This window comes from Strix aluco, chromosome Z (assembly GCF_031877795.1).
Source record: "Strix aluco isolate bStrAlu1 chromosome Z, bStrAlu1.hap1, whole genome shotgun sequence".
Classification (NCBI taxonomy): domain Eukaryota; kingdom Metazoa; phylum Chordata; class Aves; order Strigiformes; family Strigidae; genus Strix; species Strix aluco.
In genome coordinates this window covers 59492715-59509340 of record NC_133971.1, presented here as the reverse complement: position 1 = coordinate 59509340, position 16626 = coordinate 59492715, and the positions used below count along the sequence as shown (strand labels likewise).

The 16626-nt window shown below is 47.7% G+C and overlaps 1 protein-coding gene across 3 annotated transcripts in view; it reads right to left on the bottom strand.

Moving 5' to 3' along the window:
• Window positions 1-12450, bottom strand: part of SLC49A3 (solute carrier family 49 member 3) — a 28965-nt gene extending 16515 nt beyond the window's left edge. For all 3 annotated transcript variants that reach the window (XM_074812760.1, XM_074812761.1, XM_074812762.1), the window contains exons 1-3: window positions 12317-12450; window positions 2349-2507; window positions 1251-1470 (exon numbers count right to left, since the gene is read on the bottom strand). In XM_074812760.1, the coding sequence (XP_074668861.1) occupies window positions 1251-1470; window positions 2349-2507; window positions 12317-12445 (508 nt within the window). In that variant the 5' untranslated portion in view covers window positions 12446-12450. The remainder of the gene's footprint in view (window positions 1-1250; window positions 1471-2348; window positions 2508-12316) is intronic.
• Window positions 12451-16626: the final 4176 nt, after the last annotated feature.

Here is a 16626-nt window from a genome sequence, read left to right as displayed (position 1 = left end):
GAAGCTGTCTGCAGGATGGGGTCCTTCAGGGCAGTGAAGGACTAAGTGCCTAGTGGTCCCTGGTAGTACTTGTACTGCACCACACTGATAACAGAGCTTCTTCTCCAGCTGGGAAGGTGAAAGTCTGTCTCAGTCATGGGAAACATGGTGAGCCATCAGATCCACCCCTATTCTAGGGAAGGTAGTGCAAGAAGAATTTATTTGTTCTGACACCATAAATCCATTCTTGCTAAACAACAGTTTAGCATGCTCTGGGTTTGCAACAGCATTGGGAAAGATGTATAGGGGTGCTCCTATACTGCCCTTTCCTCATGCCTTCCCTTTCCCACAGTGGGGAGGGAAGGTGATTTTTGGCTATTTTGAGGGAAGGGCAGGTGGGGATCCCCCACACATGTAGGTACTGTGAGATTTCCCAGCTGAAGCCAGTGAGCCAGCCCAGTTTCTAGGGCACCTTTTGAGTTCTTTGAGAAAGGAGGAAAAGATCTCTTCTGTCTGCTGGGGAAAATGTCACGTGGGGGGAGGAAACAGGTCTGTCAAGTGCAGTATCCTGTCTCTAGCAGGGCTCAAAGGAGCCAAGAGAGGAATGAGAGTAGAGCAAGCATATCTGGTGCCTCCCCTCCAGCTTCCCAGCTTCCAAGCACTTTGTAAGGCAGATGTGGTTTCTGCATGGGTAGTCTGCTGCATTGAGCATCCCCAACATGTTTATGTGGCCAACTGAGTATATTTTATCTGTGGTTGCATACATACCAATTAGGAATACATGCTCAGCCTTGCTACTGGACAAACTGGTGGACAAAACTGCTGCAGCAGCCTCACCTCTATCCAGTTACAGAATTTAGCAACCGTGACCACTGGTATCACATGCAAGTTGGACACCTTCTTAACAAGATGCAGAATTAAGGCCACTAAAGACTTTAGACTTAGTAACGCTGAGGGCTGTCCCCAATCTCTACAGTATTTAGGCAAAGATGATCACCTCATCATGGCAGAGAGGAAGAAGGTTGGGAGCCTGGGTGGCTTACTTTGAACTTTGCACCTGGATGTGGGTAAGGTCCACTTCTTGCTCCCCAGCATGGAAATGCCTGCCTGTCTTGTGGGGCCTTAAAGGCACTGGTTTATTGCACATGGCTATGAGACTCTTGGGTGGAGATGTATTTGCAGGGGCAAATGGCTATACTACAGAGGTGTTCCTGGCAACAAATCCTAGCAAGTTCTGGGAGGCAGCAATATTACTTGCAGCTATCACTTACACATTGATGCAATCATATTTGCTTTTGCTCTCTGGTGGTCTGGGAACCATAGCGCTGCCAGTTTTGTCGGTGAAAAGATGATAAGGGGCTGTGCCAGTGCACAGAGGCACTGCCCAATAAACAGGTACCAGTAACTCTGGGAACCCAAGCTCAGGAACTTCAGGATGCCGAACATCCGGATGATGCTACCCATCATGTTCAGCCATGCGCTCAGGATCACCTGCAGCAAGCAGAAACAGCCAGGGGTTGCATGCTAAAGCCTGAAGGGCAGAACTTAATGCAACAGAGTAGCATGAGCAGGGTCTCAGATGCCTATAAGAGGCGCTGGGTGTTAGTAATCACTGCATGGATAGCTGCCTGCAGACCACCCCCACCCCTTTGGGCCACTGCAGGATGCTCTTGATCCAACAGTGAGTTACCTGTCTCCTTAGGGAATAAGGTGGCTGTCCTGGCCCCACATGAGAACTACACCACAATGTGGCTTATGGAAGACTTCAGACACTGTCATGGAATTGATGAGAAATCCAAAGTTCACTAACTACACTGGAAGTTTGCGCCATCACCCATATTTTGCTGTGACAATACAAAGATCATGGCAATGAGTCATCCAGCATACGGGTCCTTCAAATGCTCTGCTATACCACTAGCATGCTAGTGTTTCAGTGCCACATTCCACAACACCCATGCTTCTGGGAAGACTGTGTAAAGATCCCAAGCTGGCTTAACACAGACCAAAGTCTGAGCTGACAGGGGTCCCTTGCTTGCACCCTTCCCTGCTGCTCCTTAAACTGGCCCTACAAACAAAACAGCTGTGCTAACACTTTTCCATAGCAAACCATACCCAAATACAGCAAGTTCTTCACAGAGTCAGATCACAGCATCTGTTCCTGTCAGTTGGCTAACACAAGAAAAACTGAAGCAGGAAAAGGCAAGTAGGGATGCAATATTATTCTGACTTTTCCCACTGCTCCCCACCTCAGAGGTGATGTGACAGCTATTACTGAAGATTCCCATTTACAATATGCATGTTAGTGCTTTGTGCAGCTACTGTTGTCTCTAGGTGAAATGCCCTCAGTGAAACAGAACAGTTCAACTCACAGCACATCTGAGCCCCACGCTGTCGAGAACCCATGTTGACACCAGACCAAATGGGATTGAGATGAGGAGATACACTATTGAGAGCCAGTTGACCATCTCCAGGGAAATGTGGAAGTAGGCAGCTGTCTTATCAGCCACAGGAGCAAACGTCAGCCACAGCTGCAGAGTAGAGAGCAAAGATGGGTAAGCATGAACACCTCTACCAGAAATTCAGCATCCCCTCAAACTGTCTGAGTTGTGAAAGGGCTCACTATCTTAGTCTCTTCTTGAACTTAGGATGTTAAGGCTGATAAGAAACATTCAAGCACCCAGTGTCTGCAGCTACACAGGCTAGGACTATTTTACCACTGATATCATCATTATCTTGGCCCTGAACACCCCATCCATTTCACTACCTCATCCTCAGTCCCCTAGTCCTGCTGCTGGGAGCTGGCAGAAGCAGAGGTCAGTACCTTTTTGTGTCCCCAGGTTGAACACGTTGGCCCCTGATGCACTTATTTACCTGATGTTAACCATAAGTGATCCTTCTGTGTTAGCATAAACAAAACAGAGGCTGCCATCTCCTCTCTGCAACTAAAAGTCTCTTAAACTCAGCCTGGTGTTTATGGTTGCATTGGTTGTGGCCTTGTAAGAACAACTTTGCTATGTGTCAGCCAAGAGAGACATTATTCCATGCTGTCCTACACACACTCAACAGTTAGGAGAGGCCTAGAAATTTGCATTATTCAATATATCAAAACACATACATGGAAACACAAGAAGTACTTTAATAACTATCTATCTTTTCCTTCCAGTGCCATATCTGAAAATATTTTCCTAAACCTTGTTTAAGGTACTGGTTTAATAAGGTTGCTCTCTGCTTCTGGTTTCTTTGGGGAATGACAAGGCCTGCTTTGATCCTCAAATCAGGTCCTGAGATCATGGCCACAAGAAAGAAATGAGGGTACTACTGCAAATTTAAGGATGTTTCTGTGGATTCCTTGTGAAGATGCCCTCTCTGGTGCTTCTTGAAAAGACTGGCCTAACCTGAGAACAGGTTTCAATTACATGGATGTAAGCTACTCCATTGTTAGAATATGATCTTGCAGCTGTGAAGAATATGATGGTGATTCGTGTTGTAAAATATAGTGACTTTAATGTGAGGAGCAGGTGTGCTGCAGGTATTTCACAATGTATATAAGTTAAAGGGGATTTACCGTGGTTTTATTGTTAAAATGGTTTGGAGGGGTTTTTTTCCTGTAAACACAGACTCCTATGGACTCTTACTGTGCAAGTGGAAAAGTACTGCAGGGACCCCTATCAGAAGTCCCTAGCAACACCAGAAGACCCGGGAAAGTTTGAGAAGCTCTACTACGCATGTGCAGACTGGGAGAAGGTTCGAGAAACTCTATTGCGCCTGCGCAGCCAGGAGGTGGAAACTTTTTGGGAGAAATACGCCCATTTTGTGAATATGTATTAGGATAGACTATATAGGATAGACTATAAAAGAAGTCTCCAATAGCTCCACCTAGGGTGCGTCGGTGTGGAGCGGAAAGTCCCCCCTGCTCCTCGGCGTACCAAGCCCTTTTTTTTTTGCTTGTTCTTATTTCAATAAATTTATAAAACTATATTCCAGTTCTGCCTCTGTATTTATGACACAGCTACTGAATAGTCAGGATGATAAACTTCATAGAAACATGAACAAAACCTTCAGCTATAGCTTGCCACAAAAGAACTCTAGCCACTGTGTCTTTCCAGGTACCCTTCTCTGCCACCACTAGTTTTCACAGCCTTCCTCCTGCAGACAGCATCAACTGCTGCATTAATGTGTAACTAAAAAAGGGCTTGGGTAACCTCAGAGGAAGGTGTGTCCCTACACTTTGCTACTTGTTATTTCCAGTATTCTTATTCACTTTCTAAATGCTAGAGACCATAAAAACTCCACATTAAGGGGAGACAGAAGGGGAGATGGGATTTTTTTCTTTCTTAGTGTCACTGTGTGAGAATAGCCACACACAAATCATTGTTTAGATAGGCTTTTCTCCTAGCAGGGATTCAATGAGTACGTGGCAGTAACATAGAAGTTATGAATGTATTATCAGTGTCCTAGCAAGGACCGCTGGCATCAGCCCTTTCCTCTTCTCTGAAAGGAGCTGACATGCAAAATCTCCTGCCTTCAACACGAAGCTCACACTGTCATGCTAGGCTCAGACATACCCATGTGGGATCAGTCAAAGGTCCGGCAGGGGGTGGATTTGGTGTTTACTCAGCTTCTACAATTAGGTGAGTGAAGATGATGGGTGCTGAAGGGAATTGTACTTTTGTTAGACAACAAGGAGGTTATTCAAGGTCACTGGGAGACTTGCATCAGACTTCCAATAAAATGAGCTTTTAAAAAATTCCTTGAAATAATATAGTGGAATGGTGTTACCGTCTTGTCTCAGGAAGAAATTTCACCCAGCTTTGCTTTTCCAGAACTGATCCCCATCAGATTGGAATGGGAATTTAAATGCTTAATGCTAATCTATCTGTTTAAATGTTACAAGCATCACTAAGGCATAAGCATTAGTTTGATTATAGGATGCTAAACTGCTGCTGAACAAAACCCAGCTGTGTATTTCTAGCAGCAGCAATTCTCAGTTCTTTGATGCCTTCCACGTGGGAGTGGTGGTGATGAAACACTCTACCAGGAAACAGTGTAATTAAAGAGATGATACATTTTGTAAACTGTCTTGGAGTACATTTTTGCCCCTCCTGTTTCTCCACATACCACGCTCACCCATGCATGACATCATTAGGAAAGTGATGCCACAAGCCAGAGCACAGCATTTTGTATTCAGCGCCAGTATATACTTAGGCAAGCTGGTATCAAGCACTCTGCCATGTTTCCATTAGACCTAGTAAAACCATTCCTTGCTGAAAAGCAAGCATTTGGGCTGCCCTGTATCTCTATCCCAAGCAAAAGCTCCAGGTCTGGTGTATGTGTGTGAGAGCACAGAAGGTGGGAAGTTGCAGCCTGTCCAAGCCTGAGTTCGTTCTTCAAAATAGGAAGTGGGTTTCTTTTTATGTGTCTGGAGAGAAAAAGTATGTTTCTGCCTCCATTCAGGCAGGGAATATGTTGCTCTAACAGAGAAATTAAGAACTGGGCAATGGAGCTTGAGGTGTAGATGTGGTCAAAGTGGCTGCCCCTGCCACAAAGAGATGTCACTGTGGAATTTTGCTAGGGAAATTGCTATACTAAGCAAGTATGCTTTTGGTTTTCCCAGCTACGATGACTTCATCCACAGTAGTTAGCAAGCCCTTCCACTGGGAGCTAGAGCCCTTATCCTACATGTTTGTGAAATTCTGCACTGCCATGGCTAGTACTTAGTCAGGGACTGCCCTGATAAATGTCTCCCTCAGGTAGAACAGGGTGAGGATGATGCAGTTCTTTCCTGGTGAGGTCTAAGCCCTGTAACCTCTGAAAATGTAGAACAGAGACAGAGAGGTTCCTCTCTCCTCCACTCCCCAAGGGTCATTGTCTTAACTCAGCTTCGGCACAACAAAACCAGTACCAAAGCTCCTCGCTGTAGATCATGGAGACAGATTCAGGAGAAGAGATAATGTGTGGGGTTGCAGGATGCCAGCCCCCAAAAGCTGGTTGCTCCTGGGACAGATAAAGGAAGGAGAAACAGACAGACACCTCTGTCTTTGCAGGGTTGTCTGCACACTTTTTCAGTCCCTGCACAAGCCTCACTTTGTGGAAATATGCCCTGTCATCTGGTCAAGCTGCACTCCATTGCCTGTGTAGTCACACAGACCTAGAGGTGCAGCAGGCATCAAGGGGAGTCTGTGTTATGCACCGCATGGCTACGTCCATGTTCATATGTGCTCCTCTGAAGGCAGCTCAATGGATGTTACAACAGCAGAACTGAGAGAGTCCAGCCCCTTGTCAATGTTTCTTCCTAACTTGCAATGGTGACAAGCAAATTCTATTCACCCACTATGCCTTAGGTCCCTTCTGAGACTTGCAGGGCTACAATTAACCAAAACCTTTTAGCAAACTTGGACAAAATTCCCAGCTTGGCACCCCACAGATCAGGCATGCTTTGTCTCTGAGGCTTCAGATGCACCCAGCTTAGGGTCCCACACCCTGACTGCTCAACAACTACCTTGTGCAGTCCCCATAGCAGAACACAACTGGGCTGTTTAACAAGTTGGGAGTGGATGATGTTGGAGGTCAGCAGGAGTCCACTCTCTGGGCCACAGCATAGTTAGGTCAAGTCGTCTACACAGAAGACCATGTAGAGCCACTCAAGCACAGGGACTCTTGCCTTTGAACACCAAACAACCACAATGGGTTTGTTAGCCCAATCCTCAATGCTGGGAAGTGAGTTTTGCCCCGTGGCAAAATCACTTCCCAGCATTATCTCACAGGTATTGCATTATTTGTTCTCAAATGACAGCTCCTGCTGTAGCATAATCCAGTATCATTGGCCATCATCACTCATGTTTTAGACCATAGTATTTGATCGTTCAGCATTTGGGATGGACTCTTCCCACCCTTCAGATATGCATCTAGCAGGATGTCGAAATAGCTGCTGTAATAACATACACCATTTGTTCTCCAAATGCAAGAACTGTAGTTCCCACATTCTTCTCCTCTCCTAAGCTTAAGCCTTGGAAGCATGTTCATCTCACTGTGATTTCTGAGTTTAGAGGCAGCAAAAGCTCCAGTGCATGCTAGTCTGGGCAGGAAGTCATACCTCAGCACAAACTCTTCACTACAAAAACTTGTGCTCTACACAGTGGGCACAGCAACTGATGAAGAGGACAGCAGGTCCCTTGAAGACCTTGTGAACCTGTTCTAGCTTGCACTGAACTACAGCAGCAGCTTTCCCTGCTTTCACCATACAGCTGGCTGATTGGATAGCCATGCCCCATCCCTAGAAGGCGTCAAGGGGAGTCTGTGTTACACACTGCACTGCTACGTCCATGTCCATATGTGCTCCTCTGAAGGCAGCTCAATGGATGTTACAACAGAAGAACTGAGAGAGTCCAGCCCCTTGTCAGTGTTTCATCCTGACTTGCAATGGTGACAAGAAAATGGACAGAAAATGTTTTCCACTCAGTCTATTTATATCTTCAGTTACAGGAGAGTCCCCTCCACACCTCCTTTAACAGTGAAGCATGTGCAACCACCAGGGAAGCAAGTGCACTGAAACTCAAACCATCTGACTGGTACTGATGTTGGAGGGGTACCAGCTCCACTTTCAGCTCTCCCTCCATTTGCTTTAGCTTTCTTCTAGCTGACATTTTGTTTTCTCTTCTGCACCTCTGAGAGACTGCCTGCTCCCTTCCCCTTTAATTGCAGGCCTGCTTAGGCATTCCTGTTACCAAGAACAGGCTACAGCTGTTCTCATCCTGCCCCCATTTCTAAGTTTCTTTGTTGCTCTGATACCCTTATAAACCCTTAACTGATTCTCAGACATGGATCCAGCCCTCTTCTTTCCATAATCAGCCCAAACCCTCTAGTTTTCTTCCTGCTTTCATTACCCTTCTATCTCCATCTTCTCAAGGTTCAGTTCCTTTAGCCTATTGCCTTTAATGTTTTTAGTCCTGCACAGACTCTCCAGGACCTGCTTCAGCTGCAAGACCCAGTTTCCTTCCACCCACTTCATGGCAGCCCAACATTTGACCTCCCTCCCACTTCCCTGGGAGGTTACTGGTGGGCTGTGAGCCACTCTGTCTACAATGGTAGCAAGGTGATGGCTGAAGACAGGACTCCACACAGACTCTACACTTTGGTAAGCAATAGGTGTGAGCTGCAGAAAGCAGCATAAATAAACACAGCTTCAGGATTTTTGGAGCTCGAAGAGCAGTAATGATATATTGATGCATCACACATATAACCAGGTGCAGCCCTGACAGAAGCAGTACCAAAAATATTATTTTTCATGAAAGACAGGCTATTAACCAATGTGTACCCTCCTCATCTACAAATTAAGATTCTAAAAGTGAAAAGCAAAATAGTTTGCAGAATGGCAAGCACATGCAATCAGAGTGGAAATTAAGCCATTTTGCCATCAATGGTAGTATCAGCTAGCAAAGGCTGCCATATGGAGTGCTCTTCACTGTCTGGCATACTGTATAGCTGCACACAGTGTAGCAATGCCCCCTGTAATACCTTTTATGTATAGCTTAAGAAGGAGGAGCCAAGAGGGATGACTTACATGAAATGGGACCTTCTGCTTTGTAACAGGCAGAGCTTGCCGATTCCCAGGCAGGCACTGCCTGCAGCATGCTCTTTCCAATGCCCCCAGACACTGCTCTGAACATGATGTAGGATGTCTTTTTGAGACACACAGGCTGCCTTTTCTTCCCCTGTGACCAGGCTATGAAGCTCTTACACCTGATTCCTCATCTTCAAGGTTAAAAGGGACACATAGTCTGGAAGTAAACAGCTCCTGGCCTCAACTGAATGTGCCCGTGCTGACAAAGCAGCCTAGGATAGAGGTGTGATCTTCAGAAAGGTCAGATCCCTGCCGAGATGTCACTTTTAGCTCTCAGGAGGACTAGCAGGACACAACAGCCAGGCAGCAGCAGCTGTGTGTGCATGCGTATCTACAGGGGCACTGCTGGAACAGACAGGTGTGGGCGAGAAGCCTGCGCACCCTGCCCTGGAGCATGCCAGTCTCCACTTTGCAGCTCTCCTTCCTCTCCCCAGTACATTTAGCAGTGGTGGAAGTCCTCCAGGCTGGTGAGTCAGGAACCACCTGGCCAAATTTGAGCCAGCTCCAACCTTCTGCTCTCCTTCTCTTTCCCAGCTTGCTCATGCTGACAAGCACAGAACAGGGCAGGAAACACTCTCAGTTTCATTCTTCTGTGCATTTCTCTGTCCCCAGTGCTAAGGCTAGAAAGTTTCTCCTGTGAAACACAAAGTTCCCGTCTGTTCAGCTTCACAGGAAGGAGGCAACAAGGAAGGAGGTATTTGCCTCCGCAGTTTACTGCTACAGCAGCTGTCAACACACTGTGAATACTCTTAAAAATTAAGTCTTCAGCTTAAAAAACCCACACTCTCAAAACCACAACATTAATTTGACAAAACAAATCTGAGGAGCAACTGCAGGCATAGTTATGTAACCGCTCACCAGGACTGCTGCAAGAGACAGCTGGGAAACAATCACCTAAGCTTAGCTGTGGTCAGAACAACCTCTCTGCCCAGGACTTCAGGCAGCAAGTGAATTACAGTGATGCCTACTTATGGCCTTCTTAAGATAATGCAAGGGTTTCATACACTACATTTTCAGCTAGGAATTTCCAGAATAGCTGTATTTAGGAAATGAGAACCAATCCCTGGTACGATAGGACTCACTTTGTACAGCAGGGAGAGACAGAAGCTTTTAAACTCAGATCAAGATTCAAGAATAAATTCAACAACTTATTGTTGGTGTAAAAGTCTCTCTTATATCATATTTACCCCACTATGCTGTGGTTAAAAGAGGGATTTCACATGATGATGTGGGCCAGGAGGAAGTAGGGAAGAGTGCCCCTTTCATCACCACATGATCTGGTGTGGCTTTGCTCAATTTTAATCCTAAAACAGACTGAACTAAGAAATACTACTTTCTCAGCCTGCCCTTGCTGCATGACCAAGTGTGCTTTCCTGAAATTAAGTTGTTTCTACCTTGTCTTTCTGACACTGACAGTCTCTCCCTCTCAGGATTGTCTCCCGTCTGCCACTTTTTGTGACACTGAAGACTAGAAATACAATAGAAAACTGCATGTGTGAATGAGTAAGAGTGGGGTATACAAGGAATTGTCCTGGAAGCTTGGTCCAGCACATGTGTTCTTTCCCAGTCAGACAATTCAAGTCATGTGTCCTCGCTGCATGCAGACAGCCTGACACAGGAATACAAGTGGCAGCAACATCTGCACAGGAATTGAGGACACAACCTGCCAATTTTCACACCACAGAACTGGTAAATTAATCTTTCCATCTGGAACTTTCAAACAGCAACCAACCACTTTGATTTCATGGCCTTTAACCAGTCCCTCCATTTTAATGTGCTTTTTATCAGGAACATTTTAGGAGAAACTTTAGCATCAGGAAATGTTTGGTTACAACTTTATACGTCAGCATACTTGCCATTCCAGACCTTTGCAGTGGCTTAGAAACAGTATTTCTGCCCTAGGATATTTATGAAGCATCAGTTTTGAAGTGGTGAAGTTCTAGCTTAAATTCATACTGTGGGAAAATAATATTGTGGACAGTCAGGAAGTTGGCAAGAGACCAAGTAGACAGACAACACTACAATCTTTCAGGGCTACAAAGTTTTCAGCAACATGACTCAGGACACAGTTATACTTGCAGATGCATTGAAATGACCTTTTTAAGTAACCCTCCAGTTTCACTGCTAAGGTTTTAGCAAAGGCAAAGTGTGACAAGACACCCTGGAAAGGTTTTGTACAGCTTCCTTCACCCATGCTGTCACTGTCCATTTCTAGCAGGGTGGGGCTTTTTTTTCTTGCTACATAATGTTCTTGTGCTGTGTCAATTTAACTGCAAGCAAGCAGCAGGGCTTCACATTGCTTTTCTGCAGACCACTTTTTTACACTCTTAAAGGATACACTGACTTTCACTTGAGAAGGCACATTCATTTTTTGGTTTCCCATATACAGCCAAATTCTCACTATGTTTTTCCATTTCTCTACTCCAGCAATCTTGCATCATGGAATACCTACTCTTCCTTCCAGCATTAAAACGTTTGCAGGTTGCAGTGCCTGATCTTGGCTGCCAGACAGCCTGCATTCACAGCATGGTAATCCTCAAGCACATGAATAAGTCTTCATCAGTCTCAACAGTCTCAAAAATGACCTCAGTGACTTGGTAAGCAAAGATTTGGGTTTCCATCTTGTATACTTGGTAAGGCAAAACTTTATGTGTTATCTTTATAATCACTGAACTTAGTAAAACTGTTCAACAGGTGGGGTGTGATATGGTATTCCCTTTTTTCAGGTCTTTCAGAATAAAGTACCTGTAAGCAATAGGAAGTTCACATACCAGTATGTATGCAGAATCACTAATATGCTGTTCTGTATGTGCAACAGACCCCAAAAGGAAACCTACTTGACGCTTTTTGTGACCAGATAAATCTGCTGTCATAGGCCAGCAATAAGGCAGAGCTAACTTCTGCTTCTCTACCCAAGGGGTTTCAACACTGTTTTCCTATTCTTTGGTTTGAAACATGTGACCCTCACAGATGCTGAATACTTTCTATTCCTCCCCACGGCCTACAAAGTGGACACGGCAGCAATTTCAGCTGTGCTCCAGGATACATTTTGCTTGACGCTGTGGTACTTCCTGCTGTGCTCTTCTAGATCACACACATCCTCCGCCCCATCCTGCCCTTCCCTCCTCACCACCCTACGTCCCGGATCCCACCGGTCAGAAAGGGAGGTGTGCAGGCCGAAGGCGTAACCAAGAAACAAAATTCTGAAAGAAAAGCCGCTTATTCGGTCCCTATGGCACGGCCAGGCTGAGGCTTCTCTGCGCTGTGCGACTACCGCTGAGTCCCGGTGCTCCAAGGATGAGGCGGTGGATGTGAGACAGGGCACTGGGGCAGAGCCCTGAAGATTGGCTGGCTGCTTCTAGGAAGAGACAGGAGGTGGTTTTGGCTGTGGCGAGCCTTGTCGCGCCATCCTCCCTCGGCAGCAGCAGCCAGAGTTGCTCTCCAGAGCGCCAGCACAAGTAGGCAGGAGAGGGGGCTGCTAACTAACGAACTAACTCCTACTGACCTACCCTAGAGCTCCTTTCCGCTCCCCCCGGCGCGGGGCCGCCCTTGCCCCTCCGAAGGAGAGTCCCCGATGCCCTGCGCGGCCGCGGCCCGCGCATCTCCCCGGCTGCGGGGGCTCCGCCAGCCGCGCAGCGGGAGCGGCTCCCCGCGGCGGGGTAAGCCAGGCGAGCGGCGGGTCTCAGCCAGGCCGGTGCCGCCCCGCGCCGCACTCACCATGGCGTTGGAACAGTTCAGCAGGCACACGGCGGCCAGCAGGATCCACCGCCGCCGGTAGGTCTTGAACTGGGCCAGCCGCCCCAAGCCGCGCTCGCCCAGTAGGCTCGCTGCTTCAGCACCCTCCATCACGGCACTGCACTGCACCGCCCCGCCCCGCCCCGCCCCGCTCGCCGGCCTCCCCGGGGCGGCCCCGGCCATGCCACCGCCTGCCGCCTGGCACGGCACGGCCCGGCCCGTAGCGTGGGGCGGCAGTGCGGGTGCGCCCGGCGGAGCTGCGCCAACCCGAGGGACAGCCGTTCCCCGCGGGTGCTAGGCGAGGCTCGGAGCTGGCTGCCGGTGTCCGCGAAGCCGGGTTTGCCCTGTTGCGCTTGGCAGAGTGGAAAAGCCCGGTGCTTCGAAACGGGATTTCTAAGGTGCTCGGCAAGTGTCCTGCTAAAGCTCTTGGAGAGAAAACCCCTCTTGCCCCGCATGTCGTTTAAAGCAACAGCAACATCACTAATGCTCTGCGCTATCTTAAGAGCCACCGATAGCTCTTGCCTCGGGGCAGCGCCAGAGAGCTTCAGTGGTTGGGGATGCTAGTGTCAGTAGGAGGGAGAAGCCTTGTGGGAGCATCTCTATCAAGGGTGATGGCTTACTGGAGTAGAAAAAGGACTAGAGAATAATAAAGGGAGGATCTTAAGACCCACAGGGGTCTCTCAGCCACGGGATGATGGTTATGGTTTTATATGACTGATTATGCTGCAGACAGCAGTATCTTCTCCCTCCAATGCAGAGACACCCACACTAGCTGTTACCTTCTCAAAAAAACACCAAGGCAAAAAACCTCCTTTTCCATGGGCAGAGGGGGGGTGGGGGGGTGGGGGGTGGTAGAAAACTGGGGGAAGGGGAGAGAGAGAGAGAGAAGAAGGAGGGAGAAGAAAACATTTCAATCCCAAGTCCAGCCTGTTGTTACACGGTAGAGAGAAGCATGGAGGTTTTTTGTGCTAGTGAGCAAGTTTTACTGACTGATAGTGTCTTCCAGTCTCCCTCAGCTGGAACTGGGGTTGACATTTCATAATAGCAAGTGGGTAATATTAAAGATGGACCTGTTCCTATGTCTACAAATGCTTGACCAGGTTTCCTTGGCTTATGAGCTGCTGACGAAAGAACACTGATGTTTGTATTCTGTAGCCTGATGCACAGCATCTTCTGTCCTGAAGAGATGTGCTGTGACCTGGATTGTGTGCATGAGTTAACTGCCCTCCTGACCCATCAGTGCTGACACATGGAGAGAAACTTGTTCATCAGCACACTAGAAAGAGTCCCAGGTATATGGGTGTCCTGGTTTGAGTGAGTGGCACGGGTTTTTTGGTAGCAGGGGAGAGAAGCTTCTCAAAGCTTCCCTAGCTCCAAGTCGGAGCCGTCTTTGCACCAAGGCCAGGCCAATTAGCTGTGCCTCTGCAATAACGTATTTAGGAAGGGAAACCTGGGCGGAGTTGTAGGAGTTGTGAGGAGAAGTTGTGAGGAGAACATCTGTGTGAACACTGAGGTCAGTGGAAGACAGGAGGAGAAGGGGGTGAGGTACGATGGAGCAGAAACTCCTTGGTATCTGTAGCCTGTGTGGGGTCCCATGGCAAGCCAGGTGATTACAGCTGAAGAAGGCCAGGACTGCATGGGAAGAAGACCCCTGTTGCTGTTCGGTGCTGTGAGGATTGCAAAACGTGGGGGTGACCCAGACACCCGTGGGACTGGCTCAGAGTTAGTTTGTGGAGGACTGTCTCCTGTGAGAGGGGGACCATGCTGGAACAGGGGAGGAATGCGGGGAGAAGTTTCCCCCGCCCCTGGGTGGAAGAAGCAGCAGGACTGACTGCACCCCCCATTCCCTGACCCCTGCGCTGCTGGGTGGGGGAGGTAGAGATATTGGGAGAAAAGCTGAGCCTCAAAAGAAGGGAGGGATGGGGGAAGGTGTTTTCAAGACATGGTAATGCTTCTCATGGTCCTACTCTGTCTGTTAAGTGGTGGTGTTGTTGTTAGTGTCTGTATTAAATTTTATGTTCTTTTTTTCTTCCCCTGATGAGGCAATGAGTCTGATTTTTGCCTGTGCCTTAAAGCATGAGATCATCCCTCCTTGTCCTTATCTCAGGTTCCTGGGCCTTTTTCTTCCCTCCTTCTCAGTGCTGGGGGGAGAAGCAGGGAGTCAGTGGTGTCTTTGCTTATTTTCCCCTTCTCAGCCCTAGGGGGGAAGGAGGGAGTGAGCAGCTGTGTGGTGCTCAGTTGCCCTCTGAGCTTGAACAACGACAATGGGACCACAGAAAGACCCAGCGGTCAGTGCTTACCAGGAGAACCATCATTCCCTCCTCACCCCAGTCTCTCCTGTTGTTAGGCAAGCCCTGTATGAAAATTAACTTCTCTGAGGCTCTGTCCGCATGTTCTGTCCACTGTGTCCATTCCTTTTCATCTCAAAAATCTGTGTTATCATCAAAGAAGTCTGAATAATGCTGGCAGAAACCAGGGTCCCATGTGAAATACCTTTACTGCTTCTGTTCTCTGCTGTCCATTTTGTTAGTAACATAACATGAAAAGCTCAAATTGCACATATTTGTAGCACAGACCAGAATCAAGACTGCCCTGTTTAGCCCCTTTCTGCATTATTATTTATGTTGAGATAACAGAATCACACAATCATCCAGGTTGGAAGGGACCTTGAAGATCATCCAGTCCAACCGTTAACCTAGCACTGACAGATCCCAACTACACCATATCCCTCAGTGCTATGTCAGCCTGCCTCTTGAACACCTCCAGGGATGGGGACTCCACCACTTCCCTGGGCAGCCCATTCCAATGCCTAACAATCCGTTCTGTAAAGAAATACTTCCTAATGTCCAGTCTAAACCTTCCCTGGTGCAACTTGAGGCCATTACCTCTTGTCCTATCACTTACTACTTGGTTGAAGAGACTTATCCCCACCTCTCTGCAACCTCCTGTCAGGTAGCTGTAGAGGGTGATGAGGTCTCCCCTCAGCCTCCTCTTCTCCAGACTAAACAACCCCAGTTCCCTCACCCGCTCCTCGTACGACCTGTGCTCCAGACCCTTCACCAGCTTCGTTGCCCTTCTTTGGACACGCTCGAGTAATTCAATGTCCTTTTTGTAGTGAGGGGCCCAAAACTGAACACAGTCATCGAGGTGCAGCCTCACCAGTGCCGAGTACAGGGGTAAGATCACTTCCCTGTCCCTGCTGGCCACGCTATTTCTGATGCAAGCCAGGATGCCATTGGCCTTCTTGGCCACCTGGGCACACTGCTGGCTCATGTTCAGCCGGCTGTCAATCAACACCCCCAGGTCCCTCTCTGACTGGCAGCTCTCCAGCCACTCCTTCCCAAGCCTGTAGCCCTTCTGGGGGTTGTTGTGGCTGAAGTGCAGCACCCGGCATTTGGCCTTATTGAAACTCCTCCAGTTGGCCTTAGCCCATCGCTCCAGCCTGTAACGTGGTGTGTTAACCATAACATGGTGTGCTGTTCTCCTCTTGAAATAGGGTCCAGGAGTGAGTTGTAGCCAGACAGTGAAGGAGATGCTGCCTGAGAGCTCTGTCACCTTGCATGCAGACATCAGAAAGTATGTGTGAAGCAGGGCCACAGAAAGGGAAAAAGACAGCTGCAACAGGAGAGAACTGCTTTGCTGTTTGGACCAGAATAATCAGAGGAGTCTGTGTAAGTCACATCTGGGAGGAAATTACAGAGCAGCTCTGTGCAACTTTTCATCTGCTCTATACCATGTCTCACACAAACAGGAGCACCACTGGCAGCACATCAAGGACAGAAGTAGAATTAATATTGAAGGAGAACAGCCCCATCTGTGCTGTACCTCCCCATTCTTTCCTGATGCTCCAATTCTGCCCTATACATCTCCACCAGTCCCTTTCTCCCCAGTGTCGCCCTCTCTTCCCCATACCTCAGGACATCCTATACTCTGTTTTCAGCGTGGGTTTTGTTTTCAGGAACTGACAGCTTAAGCCAGATGTCACAGGTGCTTCTCAGTTAAGCAGTTTCTTGTTTTCTAGGTACTGGTACTGAGATACCTGTGGTCTCTGATGTGTGAGCATATGTGATATACACTGAACAGACCCAGCTACACAACTTGTACACTGAACAGTCCCTAAACAGTACGTAAAAAACAAAACCAAAAACAAAACACAAAAAACACACCAAAACAAAACAAAACAAAACAATAAAGCAAAACCAAAAAACCAACCAAACCAAAACAGAGAAAGAAACAAAACCACAAAAAAAGCCCCAGACAACATGTTTGTTTTCTATCATGAAATGAAATGC